Raw genomic sequence first — 18,281 nt, 5'->3', positions numbered from 1 at the left:
GGCCACTGAGTGCAAACCGTGCACAGCAATTGGTAAGAATCTAAAATCCATAATTCCCGCTAAGCAATTTACTCCTCATATACCATGTGTTGAACCTAATCAGGAAATTCAAATTGATTTTGGGGGACCAATTTTTGATGAAAAGAACAATGAAGTATATTTTTTGGCAGCAATTGATCGCTTTTCTAAATATCCAACTGCATATATGTATGAAAAAGCTAATGGACCAAATGTTCTAAAATTTTTGGACATGTACATCGAAACTCACGGAAATCCAAGATCTATTCGTTTAGACCAAGCTAAATGTTTAATTGGACATCAAGTAAAGACTTTTTGCATTAAAAACAACATTGAAATTATTGAAGCGCCTGTAAAAGATCACCGTGCTTTTGGGTTGGTGGAACGAATAATTCAAACAATTAAGAATAGACTCGCATGTATCAAAGAAGAGAAATTAGCTGCACACGCCTTTCATGTAAAGCATGCATTAAAGATAATCATTCACCAATTGCGAATATGTAAACAAAGAACAACAAAGATGTCGCCCTTCGAAGCACATTTTGGGAGAAAACCTAATACCCCGCTAAGCGTGATTGCAACTAAACCGAATTTGATGAATTTGTCGTATAAGGGTATCATAAATCACTATTTAGACGAAGAAACAGTGATGCCGGAGGAAATATTGCCCGATGACAAATGGATAAGTGGATACAGAAGCGACATAGAAGTTGAAAAGGGCATGACACGCGCCACAACGGAAGCAAATGCAAGAGAGAGAGAGAGCGAGCACGGATGGCGAATCCAGATTTCTCAAAACGAAAGCAATGCGCCCCATTCCCCTAAAAGAAAGATCGGTAGAGCTAAACTTGGCTCGCAAAATCCACGGCAAAAGACGATCCAAGAAGAAACTTGAAGGCCTCTACGAAGTTCTCGCCCCAGGATCGCACATCTTAAAAGTAAGCCCGACTACATCGACCATTAAGGAGCCGGGCAAACAAATTGTTACCGTCCATAATAGCGATATTGCCAAATTCGGCACTCATCAGGAGAGACAGACTCCATTAAAAGTATATTCCGACAGACGCGGGCCACGTTCTGGGGAGAAGATCGTTAAAGAGCTGATCCACAGCCACATTAAGGAGTTCACCCGAAAGCAAAAGGGTGATAAAAAGATGAAACATAGGAAGAGAGAACCGGGCAGCGGAGTCTCTTCACAGCGCTCAAACATTTCTCGCGCGATGCGGGGGCGCGTCCCAAAATTGCCAAACTTCGCTGCAATCCGAAACGCCCAACCACCACTCGAGATCAGCGAACCGACCACAAATGCGCCCACTGATCCACCCGCAACATCATCTTCAAGACGATCTTCTGACCGTAATAGGCGAAGCCCATCATATTACGGTTTTGAAACGTCACCCCCAGGATCAGACATTCTACCACCGCCTAAACGACCCCGACGAGCGGGTGATGTTGAAAATTTTGCACCACCTGTCACCGTTGTCGAATCGGTGCAACAAATTTTGGACATACAACCGGAAGAGCAAAACATGTCACCACAGATTGGTTCTGTCTCGCCTCCCGCGGTACGAAATGTACCTTTGCTAGAAACGGACACCCCGACATTGGCTAGATCTATGACTGCTCTCGATGCAGAAGAACATGATCATGAAAATGAAGATTGGAACATGTAAACTCAAAAAACTGAAAAGACATTTTATATTGTATTAATCATCATATTTTTAGTTATGATAACCAGCAAATATATTGATATTATCTATTTAACCGGGGACCTTGTATTAATTTGTAAATATTGTTATTATTAATTATACTTGAAAAATTGTATATTACAATTTTTCTTCTTGATGCGAAGGGTATGTGATACCTGATGGTATATTTATTCATTTTATTTAATAATTGCAGTAAAAATTATTTGATGCCTTAAATTAGTTCAATTACTTTCACCTTCATTAATTTGTTCAATTTGTTTACCTTATCATTTCATTCCATTGTCTGATAGTTTCCCGCTTCGTGATCAGACATGTCTGATCACGTATTCACGTTGTGCCCAAGTGGCTCCAATCTGTTTAATTCATTCCTCTCAATTTATGCAATTCAATTCAGTTTGCAAAACTGCCTCTTGTTCTCCCGCTCCGCAAGTAAGCGAAACAAAAGTTAAAGTAGATCTCGCTCCGCGAATCACTCATAAACATTCCGTCTGCATACTCGCAACGCGAATCACCACAGCAAAATAGTAAAGTACGACAGGAATATTAGTTTCTTTGTATTCAAAATCAAAAGCTTTTGTCGAAAAACAGAAATATCAAACTTGCAAGATAACAGACGCCGTTTAGTCCCTTCAAGATAAAGATCAGGTTAGATAAGGTTTAGATAAGATAGAGATTAGGTTTTCGACTAGGCGAACGAGAAACAAATTGGTAGAAATAATTTTTAAAAATAACAATGCAGACGAGGCTGCAATTTTATAACATGATGTTGAAGTTGGACTAACGATACATTTACTACCAAAACATTGCGTGAAATTGAGCACTACTATTATTTCTAGACCGAATTTATGGTTGGTGCTCGGCTCAAGCTACAGCTATTATTTCTTTTCGGATCATCACGTCATTATTTTTTTGGACAAATAAATTTTGGTTGTTCAATTGTTTTGCTCTGCTTTCGTATAATAATAACGTGCAATCTTATATCCACTCATTTTTTGCTTGCTTATGATGTTAACGATCCTTGAGACCTATATAATGGTTTCTATAGATCGCTGAAAACAAGTGGCTTAGTGATACGGCAATACAAATTCCCAAAATTTTTAATATCGTGGTTGGCTATATAAGTAACTCACGTATTGTTTTTCGGAAAAAATTTTGTAACAAAATGCACACTATCTAAGGCCGTGTAACCCTCGACATGTGATAAAAACAAATGATCATACATAAAAGGAACTAGAATCTTGATTTTTGGTGGTGCAAAATAATGTTGCTTTTTTGGAGTGGGGGCTTTAAAACAATATGGTGCTGAGGTTACGTTGTAGTTATAGTCTTAAATCCATTAAAGAAATGATCTATTGTGTGAAAAATGTGGCTCACCTAAAATAACCGAGTAGGCCATTTTGTAACAAAACATGGAATAAAAATCTATTGATTATGCAAAAATTTTTTCTTTCGTTGGTTTTCTCTGAATCCTTTGATCCCATTGTGTAGCTTGCTGCAGGCTTTTTTTACTGGTGAAAAGTTGATCGTGCATAGCATAAGACACTACAATTTCCACGTCGATTTTTTTAGTGTTTTAGCGCACGCATTGAGAGATAAGAATTCTTCTAGAAGCTTTCAGAATCTATATATTCGAATTAATTTTGTTTCTATTAAAAATGTGGTTCACCTGAAACCGTAACCCTAAAATTTCTTCCTTTTTATTATGTTGACGATCCTTAACCCTTTATGATTGTTTTTTTTATTGTCAAAACAAGTGACTTAGGGATACGACAATACATTTATCCACGTTAATCTATTGAGAGTATTGCGTAGTAGTTTTAGTTTTAAAGCCATTCAAGAAATACTCTGTTTTGTGAAAAATGTAGCTCAACTAAATTAAGTGAGTATGTCATTTCGTAGCAAAACATGCAACAAACATTTAGTGATCGTGTACAAATTATTTCCTTCGTTGGTTTTCTCTTAAATGCTTTTGTATCTCCTTTATGAATTATCTTACTTGAATTAGTTCAAAATGAAGTTTATCTAAAACGGCCAAGAATTGGCCATATTTTTGCTCTGTGAAGTAAGTTTCATGTTCCTTGAATTTTTGCGGGTACTTTTAGACAGAATGTATTTGGTCGGCACTCGGCTCAAGCTAGAGTTAATGAGTTATTATTTTTTTTTCAGATCATCACATCGTCATTTCTTGCACAAATATATTGTGACTGATCCGCTGTGTTGCCCTGCCTTCGTATAATAATGATGCGCAATCTTTTAGCCACTTATTTTTTTGCTTACTTATGATGTTAACTATTGTTAATCCTATTATAAAGCTTGCTCTTTGTTTGTTTTGTGATTGGTGAAAAGAAGTTGCTTAGGCATAGCATAGGGCACTCGCATAGCAAATGACAACCTGGGGACCTTATGCATAGCATAGGACAATCTGGGAGCAGATGGTTTTCATAGATGATCACTTTTTTTTACTATTGATTAGCTATATTTGATTTGAAATCCTAGTTCATTATTTTCTTGCGAAAAAAAGTCAAGCGTTTTACAAGAGTGTTTTGTTTGCAAAATTTTCGGGGGAATGTGGGCTTAAAGTTAGCTTTCTAAGACTCTGAAAATGTGTTTAAAAATTGGTTCATTAAAATTTCGGTCAGCGAACGACTGAATTTTTTTTAATTCAAAACATTTAAAAATTTCAATTGTCAAAAATGAAGCTTCTGACCATGGCGGTTTCTGTTGTTTTTCCTTGGCATGTAGGTAAACTTGAGTAAAATAGGCGTGCTTCAGTTTGCTAATGGTTTTTTTTGCTGAAAAGGAACTCCAGTAGGGACATTTGACATTTGAGAGCAGGTGTAATTTTTTCTGGGCATGTAAAATATTTCAAGATAAATCTAACTGCGACATTTTGATTCCAGCTGAAATTTAAATTCAGCTTTGAATTAATTCTGTGTTAAAAATGTGGTTCAACAGAAACCGTTACGATTTGTCAATAAAGTGAGGAAGAATGCAGTAAAATATTATCGATCATGCGCAAATTGTTTTATTTGTTTTAATGGTTTTTGCGGAATTTTTATCTTCGTTATAAAATATCCCTCTTCGACTGAGCGAAAAACGAGGTTTATAAGAACGGTAAAGAATAGGTCATGTTCTGGACTAGCTAAGGAAACTTTTAGTTTAGGTTCTTTGATTTTTTTGCGGTCATTTTGAAACCGCATTTATATAGTTCGCAACAGGCCTGATTTAGTATTGGTCGTCTCAGCATAAAAAGAATTTTTGTGATTCTCAACACGTCTTGTAATTCTCAACACAACTGCAAGAAACGTTTGTCAATATTGGTGCTCTGCCCTATTGTAATAATGTTCTGCAATCTTGTATGCACTAAAATTCCTTCCTTTTAATTATGTTGGCGATCCTTAAACACTTTATGATGGTTTCCTTGGATTGTAAAAACAAGTGACTCAGGGATACAGTACATTTATCCACGTTTGTCTTTTGAGAGTATTACGTAGTAGTTTTAGTTTTAAAGCCATTAAAGGAATTTCTGTTTTGTGAAAAGTGTGGCTCACCTAAAATGGGCGAGTATGTCATTTCGTAGCAAAACATGCAACAAAAGTTTAGTGATCGCGCACAAAATGTTTCTTTCGTTTCTTTTCTCTAAATGCTTTTGTATTTCCGTTATCAAATATCTTGCTTGAGTATATTCAAAATGAAGTTTATCTAATACGGCCGAGAATTGGCCATATTTTTGTTTTGTTAAGAAAGTTTTAGTTTCCTTGAAGTTTTGTGGGTATTTTTAGACAAAATGTATTTGGTTGGCACTCGGCTCAAGTTACAGTTATTATTTTTGTTCAGATCATCACATCGTCGTTTATTGAACAAATCACTTATGACTGATCCGTTGTGTTGCCCTGCCTTCGTATAATAATGATGCGCAGTCTTTTAGCCACTTATTTTTTGCTTACTTATGTTAACTATTGTTAATCCCATTATGTAGCTTGCTGTTTGTTTTTTTTGTGATTGGTGAAAAGAAGTTGTTTAAGCATAGAATAGGGCACTCGCATAGCATAAGACAAACTGGGGACCTTATGCATAGCATAGGACAATCTAGGAGCAGATTGTTTTCATAGATCACTTTTTACTTTTGATTAGCTATATTTGATTTGAACTCCTAATTTATCATTTTTGCGAAAAAATTGAGCGTTTTTCATGAGTGTTTTGTTTGCAACATTATCGGGGGAATGTGGGCATAAAGTTAGATTTCTAAGACTCCGGAAATGTGTTAAAAAATTAAATTTTATCTTCGTTATAAATTTTTCCCTCTTTAACTGAAGGGAAAATGAGGTTTATAAAGAACGGTAAAGAATAGGTCATGTTCTGTACTAGCTAAGGAAACTTTTAGTTTAGGTTCTTTGATTATTTTTCGGTCATTTTGAAACCGCATTTATAGAGTTTGCAACAGGCCTGATTTAGTATTGGTCGTCTCAGCATAAAAAGATTTTTTTGTAGTTTTTAACACGTCTTGTAATTCTGAACACAACTGGAAGAGACCTTCGTCAATTTTGGTGCTCTGCCTTATTGTAATAATCTGCAATCTTGTATGCACTAAACCCTCTTCCTTTTTATTATGTTGAAGATCCTTAAACCCTTTATGATGGTTTCTTTGGATTGTAAAAACAAGTGACTTAGGGATACGACAATACATTTATCCACGTTTGTCTATTGAGAGTATTACTTAGAAGTTTTAGTTTTAAAGCCATTAAAGGAATTTTCTGTTTTGTGAAAAAGGTGGCTCACCTAAAATCGGCGAGCATGTCATTTCGTAGCAAAACTTGCAACAAAAGTTTAGTGATCGTGCACAAAATGTTTCTTTCGTTGCTTTTCTCTAAATGCTTTTGTGTCTCCGTTATCAAAAATCTTGCTTGAATAAATTCAAAATGAAGTTTATCTAAAACGGTCGAGAATTGGCCATATTTTCTTTTCGTGAAGTAAGTTTTAGATTCCTTGAAGTTTTGCGGGTATTTTTAGAAAGAATTTATTTGGTTGGCACTCGGCTCATGCTAGTTATTTTTTTTCAGATCGTCATCTTTTAGACAAATCACTTACGACTTGTCCGTTTTGTTGCCCTGCCTTCGTATAATAATGATGCGCAATCTTTTAGCTACTTATTTTTTGCTTACTTATGATGTTAACTATTGTTAATCCTATTATAAAGCTTGCTCTTTGTTTGTTTTGTGATTGGTGAAAAGAAATTGCTTAGGCATAGAATAGGGCACTCGCATAGCAAATGACACCCTGGGGACCTTTTGCATAGCATAGGACAATCTGGGAACAGATTGTTTTCATAGATGATCACTTTTTTTACTATTGATTAGCTATATTTGATTTGAAATTCTAGTTCAATATTTTCTTGCGAAAAAAAATCAAGCGTTTTACAAGAGTGTTTTGTTTGCAAAATTTTCGGGGGAAAGTGGGCATAAAGTTAGTTTTCTAAGACTCTGAAAATGTGTTTAAAAATTGTTCATTAAAATTTCGGTCAGCGAACGGCTGAATTTTTTTTAATTCAAAACATTTAAAAATTTCAATTGACAAAAATGAAGCTTCTGACAATGGCGGTTTCTGTTGTTTTTCCTTGGCATGCAGGTAAGCTTGAGTAAAAAAGACGTGCTTCAGTTTGCTAATGGATTTTTGCTGAAAAGGAACTCCAGTAGGGACATTTTTGCCCTGCCTTCGTATAATAATGATGCGCAATCTTTTAGCCACTTATTTTTTGCTTACTTATGATGCTAACTATTGTTAATCCCATTATGTAGCTTGCTGTTTGTTTGTTTTGTGATTGGTGAAAAGAAGTTGCTTAAGCATAGCATAGGGCACTCGCATAGCATAGGACAACCTGGGGACCTTATGCATAACATAGGACAATCTGGGAGCAGATTGTTTTCATTGATGATCACTTTTTTAATATTGATTTGCTATATTTGATTTGAACTTCTAATTCATCATTTTTTTGCAAAAAAAATCAAGTGTTTTCCATAAGTGTTTTGTTTGCAAAATTTTTTAGATGAATTTCTTGCATTAAAAAACAGAGAGGTCGCCATATTTTTAGCGCCTTTGATTTTGGGCGTACGATATACGTCATTAAATGTATAGTGTTGAAAACCTGCACAATCACTCTGTGATCTTGCTCCTTATTGCTTTATCCCGTAGCTTTAGACAAAAAGTGAAATTATTCGGACCGAATTTTTTGGAAAAGAGATGAAAAATATCCAAATATTTTTTCCAAATTTTGTTTGAGTGCAATTAATTGCAATGAAAATTCTTCTAACAAATTGCTTCAAAGTATTTATGGATAATAAAGTTTTTGTTGAATAAATAATTTTATTTTCTAGTAGGTTAGGTATGTGGGCACATTCCTTGCTATGCTCACAGAAAGCTTTTTAAAATTTTTAGCCTTGTCAGCTATATAAATAACGAGACAAAATTACTCCTTATATACAGCCCTGTAACCCTCATTGTCAAAATAAATGATCATACTAAAAAGGAAGTAGAGTATTCAGTGCTGCTGTTTGTGGGGGGTGGGGTGGCTTTACAACGAAATCATCCTGAGGTCACTTTATAGCTTTTGTTTTACAGCCATTTGTTTATTGGATTTGGTAATGCTGACTCCAATTCCAAGTCGGTGCTTTCTGTTTCAGCCTTGTGTTTCTAATGGGAGACACTAACGAATCCCTTCCTTCAGACGACAGCGGAGTTCCTGACACCAGTGAAGAGCTCTGCCTGGCCCCGAATCAGAATTCAGTTCCCGTAGATGAACTTTCTAACGCACTACCAGTATGCAGTGAACCCAGATGCTGGCTGGATGAGATTCAAGTCCTTGTCGAGGAGATTTCCAACATTGAACAGGATGCCATCGAATGGATAATGTCACATGTCTTCCACTGGGAATCTCTGGATGATCTGGCAAAATGTGAAGATTTATCTCCTAAAAACGTAAAGGCACTGAAAATTGCATTGGCGTCGATATTCAAAGACCTTCAAGAAAAGCGGGAACTCTTCTTGATCAAGTTTGACAGCAGCTGTGTAGCTCGCGAAAAACTGTTGGCGTCTCACCTTGTGAAATATTTCGACAAAGGTTACGAAGAGCTTGTTGAGGCATGCAGTACACCGGAAATTAAATCCCAATTATCATCAGCCGAAATTGACAACATAAAGAGGGTTCTACAGCAAGTGGATTCTCCTACAGAGGTTAACCAAAACAAGGAATTGACTATTTTAATGCACGAAGTTGAGTCATTTTTGAAGGACAGCAAGTTGAGTGATGACGCTGTTCACGAAGTAAGGAATGGAATTCAGACTTTTGAGTCACTGGAGTGCGGTTTAAAAAGCTGCGAAGAATTGACAACAAAGCAAGTGAAACTTCTGGCAGACAAGCTGAAAGAACCATTTGATAAACTGAAAAAACTTCAGCAGCAACAACATGTCGGCGAAAGAGCTCTACCCAATTTTGGCAGTCTTTCATTGCCTAATGATGGAATTGCATGGTTGGAACATTGGCTTGCAAACAGCTCATCTTCGGCACTTGATCTGAGAGAAATTGATCTGTGCGAAGATTTAACGAAACGACAAGTGGTGCATGTGAAAGCTATTGTGAGAGACTTCTATAAAATTGATGGAAATGGAAACTCAAATCAGGTAACCGAGACAGTCAACTCACGAGAGAAGTTTCTGAAAGAAGTGGAGACTATTTTAGTAGGAAAAGATGACGCAATTGAAATCACTGCTCGAAGATGGATCATGGACAATATTACAGAAATTAAAACGTTGGAAGAACTCTACGAATGTGAAGATTTAACAAAGAAACAAGTCAGTTTTCTGAAACTGAAACTTGAATTTCTGTTTGACAGTTACCGATCTCAAGTTTCAAATTTTTCATCTTCACATATTGAAAACAGTGAACAAATTTGTACTGATCAAACAGCATCCGATTTGAAACGACTTTATCTAAGCAAAATTGAGGAAACAACAGGAGGTTCAACAAAAGTTGAGGACTCCGTTGAGGAGTCTCAGTACATTCTGACGCAGCTCATCATGTTTTCTACTGAAATGCAGGAAGGCTTTTCTGTTGAAAAGTTTACGCTTTCTGAAAACGGTATAAAGTATCTGTGCAACTCTGTACCAGGGAATTTATCGACAGAGTTTCCTGTCTTGTACTACTCGAGTACGAATGGAGTGATGATTGACTTCGAAGCCTTGAATCAAGTGTCAATTGAATGTATTGGACTATTTGGGCCACTGAAAGGAGTAATCGAGTGCCTCAAACGAGTTTTATTTTCTCATTTGCCAGGCTTGGAAGATTTGATGCTGTCAGAAAAACCAGGACTGTACTTGCTCGATTTTGCGTCAGAGGGCCGAAAGTTTGTTCTCTTTAATAGCAAAAACGATGCTGATTTTAATGTTGTCCGGAAAGACTCCAGAGCAGTGCATTTTCTGAGGTACATGAGTCAGTTGTGTAACAATGTTGTCATGTGTTTGGACGGAAACTATGAGGATCGATTGGCAGTTGACCAGGACAAACTTGTTGTCAAATGTGACAGGAGATCGCGTTATAACTTGAAGAAACATGAAACTCAGCAAGAAAGTATCACGTTGACATGCTTGGGATTGGTGCACGAGCCAGAACTTGCACGTCTCAGTTTATTCTCCTCTCAAAACGGGTTAATTGCATTGACTTTTGAAAAAACACAGGAGAACCTTGTTACCAAAAACCAAGTACACTATGGACCTGTCGGAGATTTCAAAGGGATGATCGACAAAATGAAAATTAGTGACTTGGGCGATATTTGCGCCACTTTCAAAATTGAATACATAAAAGTATTTGCCCCGAACGAATTTGCCAGTATTCAAGAAGAAGTCTTTCGTAAAGCAACTGAAAACCTGGAGGTTGAGGAAATAAAGACGCATGAAATTGTTCTAGTTTCAGCAGCTCTGTATTTTATCCAGACCGAAATTTCTGAAATTTTTGCTATTATTGAACAATATTTTCTGAACAATCGTGAAAGAACCGAAAAATTATGGGACGATGTCATTCAGTTTGATTACGATAGTATTGCTACATTAATTGACAAGCATTGCTTGAAAACAATACGATTAGAATTTCGCAATAGAACCAAAGAGAATATTTTGGACAAGTATTTGATGTGGCATACATTGAAGCGTTGTGGCAAAAAGCTTACGGGTACATTGAGAGAAACCGAATTTGGTAAAATGTCGTGGGAGGAGCTTCAAACTGAGGCACAGAAGCAATTCGGCAGCTACCGGAGTGCGCTGTGTAACGCTTGCAAGCCTAGCACATGTATCAAAAATGAAATAAAAAAGGCAGTTACAGAAATCGATTACGAGGACGTCGATGAAGATTTTCAGACCAGCATTGATTTGTTTATCTGGAGTGTTTGTGATATGATAGAGCCATACAGTAAAAAACCTTTATTTCGCGCGTTCCTGCAAAACATGTGTTCAGAAGACTCGCACAAACGCAAAGATAAAATGCTCTCTGATGAAGCATCAGCAGCGTTTGATAAATTGATGACTCAAATTGAGAGATCGCGATGCTGCGATGATTTAACGATTGAATCAGAAGAGACCATAATTGACATCAAGAGGAAGCAAAAACCGATATCTGGCTGTCCAAATTATTTCTTTTGTGATTTCAAAAAGGTCATCAAGGAGCCAGCCAAAACGTACGTTAAATTCTTTCAGCTCACGGCTAAAAAAGAGGAGTATCAACGCATGTCCTGTGGCGGAGATATTTTAAACGTTGGGGAGCTGGAATTCCTTAGAGTAGGTCAATTAAATGCTACCGCATTAGAGACAGTACACGCTGTTTATCCGATTGACAACTCAAAAACCATGATTCTCTTTAACGAGAACAATGCATCTAAATTCGAGGTCTACAATTTGAGCAATATGAAAAAGCGCTTGAATGGGCATTTCGGGAAACGGATTTACGCAAGCTTCTTTGACTGCAAAACCGATGTCCTCGCTTTGCATATGCACGATGACACGAATCCTTGGACAATACAATTAATCAAGTTTGACAGCGAATATAAATGCAGAAGCAATTTGAATCCTGTTGATTTGAACAAAATGTTTGGAGTCGAGAAACAGTTTCTATTTTGCTTACAGCCTAATAGCAAGTTCCTGTGGTTTTACTATGAGGAGCGTCTGCGAAAAGTGGACTGTAGAACACGATCGATGGTGAAATCAGTGAAACTTGTACACTCAATTAGTAAGTTGTTGTCCACTCCAGATGGTAGTTGCGTATTAGCTGTCACTGACAATGGAACTTATCTGCCAGTTATGACAGAAACTGGCAACGTGGTCGAAAAAATTGACAATGCTGAAATGGAAACGCACATGTTGCTCATGTGCAACCAGATGCTGTCTGTGAAAAGGAAAGGTAGTGCACTCTCTGTTGACAAAATAACAGTAACAGGAGCAGAACATGAGACGAAACTCACTAAAACCAGTGGTTGGCAAAAGTCAAATGAAATAAACGGAACAGAGACAAAGTTGGAGGCCCATTGGATCAATTATATTTATTGGATGTACACAAAATTCCCCTGCGTTGATATTCTGTCATCCAATAAAAATAAAATCCATTTTTGGTTTACGTCATCTGATGATAGTTCGAAACTCTGTCAACAACTTCAAGATGAAATTTTGTCAATGCGAGCCAAATTGCAATTTACGAGAAAACCACTTGACAACATGCAAGTTCATCCTGGTATTTTTTTGTGCGTTTCTTCAAACAACGAATTCCAAACAGAAGCAGTGAAAATGGGCGATTTTGTCAAGAAATTGATAACTTTTATTCCAATTCAAGTTGCACGTTGTCAGTCAAATGCGTTTCACATCCTATGTAACGGCCATCCTCTACCACTTGATACCGTCAATGTTGCTTTTGATTTAGTGGAGAAGATCGATCTTGGTTTTTATGATAGCATCTTCAGTTCATGGCACGGGGATATAAAAGTCATTTCCTCAATGGGAAAACAGAGCACCGGAAAGAGTTATACGCTGAACCATCTTACAGGATCTTCGTTTAACATAGCTGCAACTAGATGCACTGATGGCTGTTGGATGACAGTCAAGGAGCAGGATGATTGCCTGTACGTAATTCTAGACTTCGAAGGTCTTGGCAGTATTGAGCGAACAGAACAAGATGATATGCTATTGTCATTGTTTAACAGTTCGATTTCAACCATTACCATTTTCAAATCAGAGAAACGCATTGACAGAGAAATTGACCGAATGTTCAGCAAAATCAACATGGGAAGTGACCAATTAAAGGGAACGGAAAAAGTTTTCAAAGGAAAATTTATGATTGTCATAAACGATGTTGCGGAACAAGATGTTGACGATACACCAAAAGAGTTTGAAGAAAAAATCAGTACCATAGTTTGCAAAAGTGAGAGTAATTTCATAAAGAAACTGTACAATAGTGATTTTGAGATCATTGCATTTCCTTCTCTGGAAAGTTCTGACTACTATGAAACTATGAAAAACCTCCTAGCTATTGTAAATCACGAAGTCAAACCCCTATTTAAAGGTGTAGAATTCGTCAGAACTCTGAAATTATTAATGGCAAAGTTGGCAATTAATGATTTCTCACCACTTGACAGACAACAAATAGATGAACGCATTCGAATTTTAAGATCATCTTTGAAAAATGCTATTCACTACGGACGGACGTCTGATGGAGACTCAAAGCACAAAGAATATGAATTGAAGGGGCTGGATAATCCGAACTTTAAACCCATCATTGAAACAGATGTCAAATTGGAAGGTGTGGGAACTGTGAAGCTAAATGATTTGGAAATAGTATTCAAAGAAGAGCAACTGGGAGGAATTTTGATGAAATTTTTATCAATAACAACTCCTAATCCAGAAAACTGTCTAAGTTGGCGCATTGCTCTTGAACATTTTGTCCTAGAATGCATTAATTTGCGTTTCAAACGTGTTCGGTCGTGGCTGGAGGAAAATCTACGAAAATGGAAAGAGAGCGAGAAAGCGGAGTATGATGACATTATATGCGGAGTTTTGGAGAACTTGGATAATTGGAAGCTTAATTTCATTCAAACCTACAGATTTTGTGAGGAGAAATGCGCAAAATGTTTCCTAAAGTGCACACAAATTGTAAATCACAGAAGCGGGCATCAATGTGCGACTAGTCATCATTGTACTGCAGATTGTGCATATTGCGATCAAAAAGATACAAAACAGTGTAAAATGGCCTTTGGACACGATGGAAAACATGTTTGTGCCGAAATCAATCATGTATGTGGAGCGCCGTGCCGTTTTAGTTCTCTAAATGGTTGTGTTGGCGAATGCCATAAAATGACACGTCATGATGGTGAGCATGAATGTTCAGAGAGACGACACCCGTGTGCAGGTGTTTGCAGCTTGGTAGAATGCGAAGGTCGTTGTATTGTTGATTGTGAAATTGAGCATTCTATCCACAAATGCATTAAGGAGCAGTGTATAAAGGAATGTTCAATTGCAACATGCACCAACAGATGCGCAGCGCTTGACCATTTCCATGGAACCGAGTTGTCTGCTGTATTTGAAGATGAAAACGGAGTCTCCCACGAGCCGCCTTTTTTGCTTGACGATGGATCCCGTGTAGAATGCGAAGAACATTTCTGTGGGAAAGAGCATCAATGCGATTTTGATTGCAAGCATGAAGGTTTCTGTCGTGTATGGACTGAAAAACAATTGAAAGAGGAGACTTTTGACGGTCAGCGGGACACATTTACATACTCTTTAGCTTTTGCTGAAAAAGGAGAGAAACTGAAATGTCGCCGCAAACTGGAATCATTCACAAGAGTTCACGATGGGGATCACAGTTGCTCGACTGAAGTTCACATCTGTACTGCCAAATGCCCTACGTGTGAGAACATTTGTGACAAGCCGATAAATCATCAAAATGAAGGTGATATTCTTCACCATGCCAGACACGGAAATATGCGAAAGTGCTTCTTCATTGCCAACGAAGATGACATTCAAGTAGGATCTCACAAATACAAAGTTGGAGAACCCGCTGTTGCTGAAATGTGTCACATTTTTTGCAATTCACTTGGACGAGGTCATCCTCACATTGTAGAGTGTGACAGCTTAGATCCCACACTGTGTGCTTACATTGCCAAAGAAGACGGACGAAGGCACGAGACTACAAAATACCACCCCAATCCTGATATTCCAAAAGACGAGATTACTCACGACGCATACTGGACTTTGATTGGTTTTCAGGATCCCTGTCAAGAAGTTGACATCGAGCAGTTCCAGAAATGTTCTGCCTTTTGCTCTGCTGAAGATCACGAAAAAGACGACGAAACGATGTTCTGCCAAATGCCACTATGGCATGAGCCAGTCAAATCAATTAATGAAGCGAATCTTGTGGATGGATTTGTAACTAAAGATGGTCATGTTTTTCCCTGTAATCACCCAGTCGGCATCTATCATTTTGTGTTGTGCCTCGATGATTCCTGGTCAATGGGAGGACAACCTTGGGAAGATTTAGTAAATGGAGTCCTCACTTTCATTGCTCAGCGCTTAAACCAGTCCTCCTCGGACATGCTTTCTATTGAAATCTACAACCAAAGTGGCCGAATTGTTGCAGAGTATATTCCTATTACTTGCTTTCAGAAATCAGTCTTGACGTACAATGGCGGCGGTACAGACTTTAGTGTCGCTTTGAATCTCGCAGACGAAGTTATCGGTCGGCATATTGAGAAACATGTTATCCCCGTGCTGATTTTCATGTCCGACGGTGGATCGTACAACGGGGAAATTGAAATGGAGAACATTGCCAAAAAATACCGAGTGGCTCATGGGCTACAAGTGTACACATTGGGATTTGGGAAAGTCTACTTCGAGAAATTACGGGAACTTGCTCGTTTGGGACATGGCGAGCACATTGATGCTGTAAACGGAGTCGAGTTGAAAACTGCATTTGTGGATATATCCGCAAAACATCCGCCAAAAATTGGCGTTGCATTCTGATAATTCTGAAATCTGAAACTGATACACAATGAACAGCCGCTAAGTTATTCGGCCATTATACTGCTTTTGTTCTACTAAAATTCTTTCCACTAAGTTGTATGGAGCTGTAACTTGTATACTTCAATTACTAAACCTGGCTGTATTACTATTCATACCTAAGCCCGAAATTAATTAAAGTAATCACTTTTGAGCATACGATCATAAATTGTATCGAAGTATCTGATATTATCTGCCATATGACTAATCATTTAACATACATCGAAAACTGAATTCATTTGGCTGTGTCATCTTTTTTCAATATGAGATTGCCCCAGAAGATCGCGTAAAACCACAAAAATATTTCCTATATGCGTATATAGTACTGATCTTTTGCATTTTTGTTCACTGGATTGTGTGAGCATTTCATTGATTGTGATTCAGCTAGGTGAGAACATGCAAGAAGAAACAGATTTATAACATCTTTCACCTGATCAGAACTGGTACATCAGTGTGACTTGCATTGGATAACTATTCTGGTTGGTACATTGAAATCTACTAGAAACAAGACGGCTCGTGTGATTGTTTGTGTGGCACAAAATGCTCATCCTCACAATCCATTAATGAAAGAAAACAAGAACGAAGTTAAGCCATTGCTGTCAAAGTTACGGGAGGAAAGGTGCAATAAAATATAATTTAGAGCCTTTTCTACCATATAATGGCGCAAGATGCTTGGTGAGCACTTTTATTTGAATCTGTTGGAGATTAGAACGGTCCCATTGTTTGAAGTTAGAGTTGTGAAATTCTCCTAAGTCCAACCTTTATATCTGTTTCTTCTAAACAGATGTAAAGGTTAAATGTTTTCAACTTCCTGGTCATATATTTAATTGTATTGGGACCCACATTGAATCAATTTTTTAAACGTGTTTGTATTTTCTTTGCAAAAGTTCTTTGGCTTGCTTGAAAAATTTAGCTCAAATTTTCGTCTTCAATGCATTTTATTCAGACTTTTAGTAAGTGCACTTTTCAACAACGCCGCAGAGTAAGCAAAACTTGAATGCGTGAGGAGTAATTTTGGTAAGATTGCAACCTCAACTTTCTAACCCCCACCGGAAGTTTCACCACAAGCTGAACGCTTCACCGGAAGTTTCACCACAATCCTGAATTTGTTTGTCTTGTCAAATTTGTTTATTGTATCTGTTTCTTGTAAGAAATGATCAATTGATTTTAATTTTCTGCGTTTGTTTTTACTTCGACATGAGATACTTTAAGTTCTGCGAAACCCAGCCATCTGTTTCAGTTTTTGCAAATGTATTCTGTTCCTATCCAATGTTTTTCAAACAATTTTATAGTACTTATTCAGCACAGTAGCGCAACATTTGACTGCAAGGAAATTATTGTGTTGAAAACTAAATTTTTTAATACTATAAAATTTCAGTTTTTAGTCGAAAATCAGAAAAGAGGCTAGTTAGTTTGTGCATTTAAATTTCCTGAAGTTTTCAAAATTTTTGTATTTTTTGATGTGCCTTTATTTAGAGCAAACATAACTTTTTTCTAGTTTCGCAAACCAATCAATTTAGACTGTTGAAGATGTTTTTTGACATTAGAGCTCAAAAAACAAAAAAAATAAAGAAATTCTCTTTTAAGTAAGTTTCAAGAACTGTGATTGATGTCAAATGCCCACGAATTTCTCAGAATTTGAAATGTCTCATCTCATTGTCCACGAATTTTCCATTTATCTTTTCAAATTCTCACGAATTTGAAGAGATAAATAACTGTTGTCATTGAAATTGACTTTCTGCCTGTATATATAGCAACTTATTGCGTTTTAAATTCTGTCACTGCCAAATTTTGGCATTTTATAACGTGCATTTGTTTTTGAAATACTCTGAGTCATCGGAAAAATATGTAAACACAACTTACCAAAAAGTTAGGTAAAAACAATCCAAATAACTGAAAAAAACTATCTCTGGCCGCAATCAGATCACACTCGTGGCTCAATTTCCTACCAAAGAACAAAGTTGAAATTCAAAGGTTCGATGTTTTCAGGTGCTTGTTCAAAAATACTTATGAACTATCATGGTCAGATGAAAATGGGATATGAATCAGACTTTGGATGTTTAACTTTCGGAAAGATTCAGGCATCCAAAAATATGATCCAGAATTTATCCCATGATGACTACTTTAAAAGAATTTTCCCAATATGCATTGAAAACGACAACGTTTTTGTGTAATTTTTTGTCCTCTTTTAAAAATTTAAATCAAGTGTGTTCACATCAGCAAATCTTAGTGATGTCAACAAGAGAGTCAATAGTTAAACAATAGTTAAAAAGAAAAAATGTGAAAAAAATAGCTCGAAAGCGCAAAAGTTTTGTCTGTTTTTTGTAAACAATTTTATCTTATTTGTGTTCACATTGCTCGTTAATAAATCCCCGTCTGAGTATGTCTTGAAGGCACATGGTTTGTGTAACGAAAAAAGCCAAAATTGTGATCTGGATTTCCAGTATGTTCTTCATTTCAGCCGTCGTTGTCTGT

At 37.0% G+C, this 18,281-nt stretch overlaps 1 protein-coding gene across 2 annotated transcripts in view; it reads left to right on the top strand.

Annotated features, from left to right (window-relative positions):
• Positions 1–16,068, top strand: part of LOC142336283 (uncharacterized) — a 35,582-nt gene extending 19,514 nt beyond the window's left edge. For both annotated transcript variants that reach the window (XM_075384994.1, XM_075384995.1), the window contains exon 2: positions 8,405–16,068. In XM_075384994.1, the coding sequence (XP_075241109.1) occupies positions 8,418–15,770 (7,353 nt within the window). In that variant the 5' untranslated portion in view covers positions 8,405–8,417 and the 3' untranslated portion in view covers positions 15,771–16,068. The remainder of the gene's footprint in view (positions 1–8,404) is intronic.
• The last annotated feature ends 2,213 nt before the right edge of the window (positions 16,069–18,281 follow it).

The sequence above is a fragment of the Convolutriloba macropyga genome, chromosome 3 (assembly GCF_964194025.1).
Source record: "Convolutriloba macropyga chromosome 3, txConMacr16.3, whole genome shotgun sequence".
Lineage (NCBI taxonomy): Eukaryota > Metazoa > Xenacoelomorpha > Acoela > Convolutidae > Convolutriloba > Convolutriloba macropyga.
This window is presented reverse-complemented; position numbering and strand designations above follow the sequence as displayed.